This window comes from Anoplopoma fimbria, unplaced genomic scaffold, assembly GCF_027596085.1.
Source record: "Anoplopoma fimbria isolate UVic2021 breed Golden Eagle Sablefish unplaced genomic scaffold, Afim_UVic_2022 Un_contig_8926_pilon_pilon, whole genome shotgun sequence".
NCBI lineage: Eukaryota > Metazoa > Chordata > Actinopteri > Perciformes > Anoplopomatidae > Anoplopoma > Anoplopoma fimbria.
In genome coordinates, this window is record NW_026553655.1 from 24,891 (window position 1) to 34,102 (window position 9,212).

The window sequence follows — 9,212 nt, forward strand, 5'->3', positions numbered from 1 at the left end:
CAACATACACCACCAGATCAAACAGAAACAACACAAGGTTAATTATTTACACACTGTTCGACACTGTGTGTGTGTGTGTGTGTGTGTGTACTTCATTGAGATGGAGAATTTACCGCTGGACACCCTGAGTGAGCAGCTCAGTTCAGTGCTGACAGCTCTGGAGCAGGTTGACCCTCAGAGCACCGGATACGTCACACGGGAGGAACTGAAGAAGGTCTTGAGCTGCTATGGCACAACCACCTCAGACACACACTTCAACAAGTGAGACACACGCCCAGACATACACAGTGCAGTAATAATAATAATACTAAATAAGATAGTAACTGTAATTTGTATATTGAAATACAGCCCTGCTAGCTCAATTTTAAGGGGAATAGTTTTGCAATTTTGAGCCACGTGCCATTTCGTGAATGGGAATTCAAGTGACGATTGAATATGATGCACCTGACCTCGTTTAATTGATTATAGTAGATCCTTGCTTACACTGGACCTCCTGGCCTGTTAGTGGCCTTAAGAAGCCAAACTCATTCAGCCAAATTTGTTTACAGTAAATGTCGTGATGTCTCAAAATCATTGTGGGGAAAATGAACACATAATTGCCATTAAGTTTGACTCATAAATAACTTTTAAAAAAACACCTTTGTGTGTTGTATTTATGAATATTTTGTACAGCTTTGAATTCTTTATTTAAGTGTTACTTCACCTCCAGGTCTGATCCTGAGTAAAATTATACTCACTCTCTTTAGATGCTGAGAGAGATGCTTATGCTATGGTTTTACTGGTTTATACAGGTCTCTGGTTATGATTTGGGCTGGTTTTCTAATGAATTGAGTGGTTTTTATTTAAATTGGGATTTGGCTGGAAAATGTCAATCTGATCCGGAAACATTGTGAGCTCTGTTAGCTGGTTGGTGCTGGTTTGCAAAACTGGACCCGTGCAGGACTCTGCTACAATATGATGCATTAGATATTTCATGCTCAGTGATAAACCCATGAATTTTTGCTCAGTTGAGGCTTGAGTTTTTCTCAGCTCACTCTCAAACTTTCTCTCTGTGTGTTTCCAGGCTCTGTGAGACCTCCAGCTCTAGACCTGGCAGTTCCTCTAAGTCGGTTCATTACACTGACTTTCTCAGGAACCTGGGAGTCCTGCTAACAGATGAAACACACAAAAGCTACCATAATGAGAGGTGAGCATGGAGAGAGACATAAAGACTTCACAGCTCAGACGTATGCTTTGGCTTTTCATTTGTATTTACAAAGATCTGACAGCACATGTCACTCCTCTGCCAGAAGCTGTTTGAGAAATATATCCATCATCAGATATGGATGGCGTGTATTTCCACAAGCAATAAATTCCTTGTGCGTGCTATATTGATCTTGTCAGAAGAATGTGTGCATTGCATCCTGGTACATGTTGGCAACCACATTAACATCCACACTAGTTTCACATCTACATTAGAGGTGTCATATTTTCCCTTTAAGCATTGCCTTGAACATTTAAAGAGCCATTGCTGCCTGTTTTGGTTTCAGGTTGGATTACAGCATAATTTGCTCCTGTTTCACTTTGGACTTAACTACATCACTTGGACTTGTTCAAGACTGTTGACTGCAGTCCTTGCTACACCGACTTTAATTATAGTACCCTTCTGTACTTGGCTCCAAACAATCTGCCCTACAGGCCATGTGCTTCACCTCAGTCGACCCCACGGTCGGTCAGGGGACAGCGACCTCCCTCCGTCCTGCAGGTCAGTCCAGACACCTGCAACATCCTGGACATTGTCTTCCAGAGGATGAGATCAAGGTTAGAGCGACGCAACAGCAGCCTGACCGACCGCATCCGGGCCGTCACCCACGGCTCTGATGGGACGCTGTCGGCGACTGATGTACGGACGGTGAGTGAGGAACAAGGACTTGGGCTAGACGTCTATTATAATTATGATATTCTATATTTCTGTCCTTTTAAAAAAATCCCAGAGACCAAACCCAACAATTGTATTAGTCCATATATCATTATATTATGACTTCCCTCCTGTCGCTCAGAGAAATTGAACCCATTGGCTCCTACTGAAGATGTACATTGCAGCAATTTTTTTCAACATTCCTCTCGGATAATCTAACATTGAACTAAATTGTAGATGACACAAAAGAGTAAATATATCAATATATATATATAAAACATAGACCTCTTTCATCCTTCAAATGAAGTATTTTTTTTGTAATTTGAATGTGCGTTATAAATAGTTTTACTATTATTAGTTAATAGTTTGACTATAGAAACATTTGTGAGCACTTCCTCTACCACTGCCAATACCTACATTCTAAGTTAGAGAAAGGGTGGAAAATAAAGCAAGACAGGGTTTAGCTGGGTTTCCCTAAATCACAAAAATCTGCCTCTGAAGAACAAACACAAGTAGTGGTTTCCCGCGGTCAGAAACATCAGTGAAATACTCTTAGTGCAGGTACTTTCCAAATATTAGCCGATTGCTTTGACATAACCACGGTGGTTATAAAGTAAAGCATGGATTTAAATAGCTGAGGTATTTAGCTGGTGGTAACCTTTTTAGTGATATAAATTGGTATCAAGTCTGACAGCCGGGCAATGCAGTCTTACTCACTGCCACACCGGTGAAATACACTCTGGTTAGATTCTGTAGACGACCTGCTCGATTGCTCAGAGCCTTTTATAGCTGCATTTAAAATATTCCATAGAGCATCAGTGACAGATACAGGTCAAATTTTCTTGCGTATGTGGTTGTAATGACTCTTAAAAACTTAAAGCGACCTGGCATGAATCACAGTGACAACCGGTCCTGCTTTTCCCTCCTTTGTCCCTCAGATACTAGAGGACAGTTGGGTCATCTTGGACGACAAGAATTTCCACAGGTTCACTGAGCAGCTGGGCTTCGTTGACGGACGGATGGAGCGCTCTGCGTTCCTGGTGAAGTACGAGGGTGAGACAGGAGAACGGCACCCAGAACATGTTGACCAGCGGCGTCAGAAATCCCATCAGTTCTGCATGGCGGGGTTTTCAATGCTTAAATAGAGATTTTTGAAAATCCCTTCCTACTCCCCACCAGGCTCCAGGCTCCCGTCCCCCTCCACTCCATCTTGCCTTCGCATCCCGACTCCTACCCCACCCACTGTGATCAGACATAAGCCCCCTGCTTCCTGTAAAATGATGTCTTTCTTAGCACATGAGCCGTTGGAGAAATCATCCCGGATTATAAATAGAGTAAGAGTGAGCCTCCTCGTCTCTCATTAACGGAGCGGAGGTGCACACAGATTCAGAATCATACTCATTTCTGCTTGTTTGGGCTAATTATATGCTTTGGAAGCAGAAAACAGAGCAGCAGGGCATCGCTCTAATTTGTATCCACTAAACAGAAAAAAAGACAGTAGAAAGAATGAAAGAAAAGAATCATCAAACAAAGCCAGGACGTAAAGTTAGTCATGTTTGCAAGGCATGAAAATCAAGTTTCCTAGATGTGGAATACAAGTGTGCTTGTAATACAAAGTAAATGAGGTCAGGCAGTTTAAATGCCCAGTGTGCTTGAAGACATGAAGAGCATTCTGCGGAGTGCGGAAAATACACAAACTAATTCACAAAATGGAGCAAACATTTGTTGGGTGTAATTCCCCCACAAAGACGGTGAATTTAGGTATGAACCTGATTAAAAATCTAAACTTGTGTGATTTAACATCTGTTTCCCCCCACTGTGTCTGTAGAGGCCACAGCCAGAGCCAGGCGGCAGCGCTCTGAGGGTCATGCTGATGAGGATGAGGATGAACCCCTGCTGACTTCTGCTGAGCAATGCCTGGCTGTCATGAAGACCAGGATCAAGATCAGCCACGGGGTAAGAAAGATGCTCAGCAATGCATTCACCTGCGTTTTTTAATTAAAATGGAAGGATGTGTTAAATAGAATGATGTGAATAGCCTTCTTTTTTCTTTAAAAATCATATTCCCTAAAATTCTAATACCATCAAAAGCCATTTTGGCACTATTTATGCCTGGCATTTTCTTTGGCATTTTCTGCTTTTATAAGAGACATGACAGGAAATGATAGATCAATTAAGAATAAAGGTATTAAACAGAATATGTACCAATATGAGTGGACTTGACCATGGAGCTGTGTGGAAAGGCAATAACTTCTTTCACAAAGTGGATCAAATATTTACATATTCACACAATTTCAAAGCAAAATGATAAATATCTTAAAATGAATTGGGACTCATAGACTTCCTCTTCCGCCTCCTTCAAAAACATACGGCCTACCAGAAAGGCAGAGAGTGGTTGTTCATGTAGAAACTGAACAACAAAGGTCAAGGTCCACTTGTTGTTACAAGCAGTAAACACAGGTGTCACCAAATCGACCAGGACGAAATATTTTAAAGTTACGTAAGAAATGTACTTGTTTTAACCTAAACCATAATCTTTTCTATTCATTTTTTATTGGATTCACAATGTTAACCACAGGCTTAAAATGATCACCTGACGTTTGTCTGTGAGTTAAGAATAAGAATGTTGTAAATGACATGCAAAATATCCTTAAAAATGATCCATGTGTTACCAGTTGGCCCTAATGATCCCCTGCCACCAGGGGTCATCACAGTCCCCATTTTGTTTATGCCGCGAAAGCACACAGTCAGTCTGGGACGAAGTTTTTGCTAACATTGGGGCTAATCCCCTCCACTTTAATCTGCAGGTTGAAAGCCAGACACAAGAATGTGGCTTGTGTCTTGAGATGTTTTTTCCACTGATAAATAGCCCAAACTAAACTCACAATGAACTGCTACTTCAAAAGCTACTTTCTTGGAATGTGTAAACTCTGAGCAGGAAATTCATTTTTACGCTCTACCAGCTTGTGGTTATAACACAATCACGACAGTACACGGAACTCTTCAATCAGTCTCCCTTCTGATAACTCAATCCCTCCCATCAGGACAACCTGACAGCATTCCGATTGATGGACAGGAAACGTAAAGGCGTGGTCGACTGCCATGATTTTAAAGCGCTATACAGCAGCCTGGGATTTTTCTGCAGTGAGGCAGAGTACCAGCGGCTGCTGGATCGGATCGGCCTGCATCCCGGGGGCAACCTCAACTACGCAGAATTTGTTGAAGTTGTAGAAAATAACGGCAAACGCAAACAAGGGACACAAACAGCATGTGTGTGAGTCTGACATGGTCATTATTATTGATGCTTGGCCATTTTGAGGAAAGTTGTCTCTGGTGTGCTGCTATGTTTGTTTTTCTGTCTCTCCTTATAGACAAGAGCAGCTCCATGAACTCCTGGCCTGTGAAGCCCGCTATAAATGGCCAGAGATGTCTAAGGTCAGCAAAACTTACAGGAAGCACACTTAAAATGATTCTTTGCATGATGCAAAGATCTGTACCTATTCCTCTCTTTCCCTTCAGGTGCTGTGCCAGTTTGACGCAGACGGCCAGGCTTGGATCCATAAAAAGAGCTTGAGGGGACTCCTCTTCATCTATGCTCTTCCCATGAGATCTGACCAATTTGACCAGCTTTGGTCCAGGTAAAAGATACCCAGCTGAGGATTGGCTATTGCTACATTATGCAGGGAAGCACTCCTGTCTGTGCAAGCCACAATTTTCAACTCCATTTTTGACAGGTATGACCCAAATGGGCGGGGCCATGTTGCAGTCTGTGACTTCCTGGAAAAGCTGGGGTTTCACCATGAAGGGGAACCCATAGCTCAAAGCCAGAAGCTGAACCAAGCTGTAGTCCAGCAGAATGCAGATGGACCGGTGTCCTCTGACGCTGCATCACTGGAGTGTATTGAGTAAGCATAGAGGGGCATACTACTGCTGCATTTGTTTTGTTCAGGGTACAAAAAAAGATCAATTGCAGGTATCTTTTGACTGGTGAAATTACCTGGTAACTGGGTTATTTCGGTAGATACCCCGAAGGCATAAAGTACCGATGTCCAGCCCTAGTCCCCTGGCAGGAAAAGCAGGTTTACATCTGGGCTAGTACTGTAGCCCAGAAGTACTTCTCCTTAGCCACATCTTCTAGAAGCTTTCCCAAGCCAGATGGGATATGCGTTCTCTCCATTGTGCTCTGGGTCCGCCCCTCAGAGCTCTTTCCACAGTCGCATGTGCAAATAATACATGTAAGGGTCCTAATCAGATACCAAACCACCTCTACAGACTCTTTATGAAACAGGGGGGAAGGCAGTTTTACCTAGAGCTTCTTCTGGATGTCTGAGGCTAAACACGCTGTAACTTCCATTTCACTGGGACTTAAAGACCCAGCTGGTACCGGCAAACTCTGAGACGTGAGCTTTTTTTTTATGTAACCCAATGTATTTTGTGTTGACTAGTCTGGTTCAGGTCAGATAGCAGAACCCTAACGGCTTTACTACACTTTGATGTTGAACAATAATTAAAGCTCATAAGCTAGCTAGTTAGCCGGCTAGGAAGGTAGCACGGGCGGCTGTGGAGCAGTGGAGAGCAGGGTTGTTCTCCATTCAGAGGATCGGCGGTACGATGTGTCCTTGAGCAAGACACTTAACCCCAAGTTGCTCCCGAAGGCTTTGCCATCGGTGTGGACTGGATGTTGTATGAATGTTAGTTAGAGTCTGATGGTGGCACCTTGCATGGTAGCCTGTCATCCGTGTGTGAATGGGTGAATGATATGTAATGATATGTAATATAAGCTTTGAGCTACTGATTGTAAGTCGCTTTGGATAAAAGCATCTGCTAAATGACTGTAATGTAATGTAATGTAATGGCTGATTTTGATAGCAGGTGTTGAGCTTGCTTGTTTATGAGGCTTGGATGCTGAAGGTGAGAGGGAGGTGAAAGTGATCACACACTGGTTCAGGGACTTCATGCAAGTGTTTCACTTGAGATAAACAGTAACTGAGTTTAACACTTAACAAACAATGGAGTGGGCCGATCAGCAGAGAAAGCACTGCGTGGATGTGTCATGTATGCTATGGATGTGTTGAAGGTGCAATACCAAGAGCAAGTAATGCAGGGTGTACTTCAGCTGTAGGAAGGGAGAGACAGAGTGAACACATGGGCCAGGTTTTCTAGTCTGGAGGCCAAGTTTAGCCTAATCCGCTGATGACCCTCCACTTTCAGACAATTGACTGCTCATTAGCCAGGTCTGCCTCCAAGACAGTGGTAGGGGCTGCACAATGTTTACAACCTCACTACCCTGAAAAGTAAAAAATAAGAGACAAAAAGTTAAAAAGGTGGCAGGAATAAAAACTGACTTTGGATTATTTATTTTAAAAAAAAAATGGAAAAGGCAACCCTACAAAATAAACTCTCTCCCTCTCTCTCTCTATATATATATATTTATATATACATTTTATTACATTTGCTTTATTTTAGTGTATCATCAAACCCCCTCCTTACCCCAGCGGGTTTGATAAACAAACATTCAAGCATAGGCGTAGAAACATTTTGCACACGCTGTGATTATTATTAAGCCCTTATAAAAATATTTTTCTTGATCAATTTAGTGAATGCCATGCAGCAGGGCTTATTCAATTTCACTGATTTTAAAGTTTAGTTGTACAAAAGGTTTTGCTATTGGTTAGCATTGGAAAAGAAAGTTTTGATTTCTAAGAGCAGAAAACATTTTCCTTCAGATGTCTAACAATTGCTCGACTTGTGGAGAGGCCTTTTCAGAATCTGTATTCCAGTTTCCGAATTTTACTAATATTTTCTCACAAAAAAATCTGATAATGGGAGTAAAAGTTGAAGCAAAAAATATTTTTAATTACAGTGCACGATCCGTTCCTTTCAGAAATACTTGAAAGCACGCAGCACAAGTTTCTTGTTTGTATCAGCAGCTCCTTGTTCTATCCATAGACAGATTTTGCAGGAGAACTTTGAGGGGTTGAGCGAGACCCTGACTCACCTGGAAACGAGCAGAGATGGCACAGTGACAGTGGATGAGCTGCTGAGCCTGTTACAAACCCACGGCTGCTCCATCCGGAGAGAGCAGCTTGTAAATCACCTGCACAGGTAAACTCCATCTTTTACTTTTCTGTAGAGACACGATTAAAGACAGACATGAAAAAAGGAACTCCTTTAGAAAACCACATTTTACTGCAGCAGAGGTCTGACAGTCTTTCTCAGTCCTAGTTCTGGTTCTGCTGTGCCTCCTTTTTTCTCCAGCTGACCAGGAAGTGGGCAGTGAGCCCCAGGTCCTGCAGCTCCTCTTTGTCAGCCCGCTGCTGGCACATACAGGAAATCCTGCCAAAATCATTGTACAGGTCATCCTTGACCTTGTGAAAGATCCACCTGACCACCACCTTGTCATGGCCGGTCCCATCTGGATCAGCGAACTATCAAGGTGGTAGGAACAGCTGCTGGGGCACCAAGCTCCCCACTTCCGGCTGGGCTCTGACTACAGGTGGAAGGCGGCAGTGAAGCCAGATCTGGGTCCATCCACGGCTGGCTGGTCACTCCAGGCATTAAGTTGTTTCATGAGTTAAAGTTCCTTGTAGTAACTTTAAGCATGTTAGTATTCTGTATCATTAAACAGCTAAGTCTGATGGGAAGGCCATTGTGTATTTGGTCATAAACCAAAGTCATGGACAAATTTTGACTTGAAAAGTCAGGGGATCACCTTTTATTACAGTTCATTCTGTTAGGACTATCAAAAATCTTTACCAAAATCTTGGCAAACCACCCAAAGAGCTCAAAATATCACTCCAAACAAGACTCGCCAACCTCAAGGTGGTGCTGGAATGAATGTGAAAGGGTCTCTTCAGGATTTCCACTGGGATGCATCACTGTTCGTACGAAATTGTGGCTAAAAACTGCACCTGGTAGTTGAAATCATTCAGTGTGAAACTAACGTGTTTGTGTCCACACTTCCCCCTCCTCTCCCTTTAGGCTCAAGGTGACCATGGATAAAAACTGCAAGAGCCTAGCTTACATGGATTTCTGTCTGCGTTTGACCATAAAGCAAGAGGAAAGACGTGTGAGTGTCCTCCTGCGCTTCTCCTGATGCTGTGTGCCAGATAGAGTCCTTGGACAGCCTCAGTCCAGGTGTGGCTCTGGCCAGGCTGCGAGTAGTCACTGCCTCAGCACCTCATCTGTATAAGGTAAAGTTCTTACACGCTTCATTTTTCTTCGTTGTCATTTTCTCCGCTGATCACTTTAAACGTGGCTGTCCGTCCTCCAGGCGTTCACCGCCTTTGACCGGAGCGGGATGGGGATGGTCAAA

At 43.1% G+C, this 9,212-nt stretch overlaps 1 protein-coding gene across 1 annotated transcript in view; it reads left to right on the plus strand.

Moving 5' to 3' along the window:
• The window catches only part of LOC129116708 (EF-hand calcium-binding domain-containing protein 6-like), a gene marked incomplete at its 3' end in the record, with an annotated part of 30,768 nt that extends 21,562 nt beyond the window's left edge, over nt 1-9,206 (plus strand). The window contains 14 exon segments of the mRNA XM_054627468.1: nt 137-261; nt 1,064-1,186; nt 1,678-1,891; nt 2,836-2,950; nt 3,726-3,853; nt 4,942-5,171; nt 5,269-5,332; nt 5,417-5,535; nt 5,632-5,802; nt 7,847-8,002; nt 8,879-8,928; nt 8,931-8,980; nt 8,983-9,090; nt 9,171-9,206. Of these exon segments, the coding sequence (XP_054483443.1) occupies nt 137-261; nt 1,064-1,186; nt 1,678-1,891; nt 2,836-2,950; nt 3,726-3,853; nt 4,942-5,171; nt 5,269-5,332; nt 5,417-5,535; nt 5,632-5,802; nt 7,847-8,002; nt 8,879-8,928; nt 8,931-8,980; nt 8,983-9,090; nt 9,171-9,206 (1,689 nt within the window).
• Nucleotides 9,207-9,212: the final 6 nt, after the last annotated feature.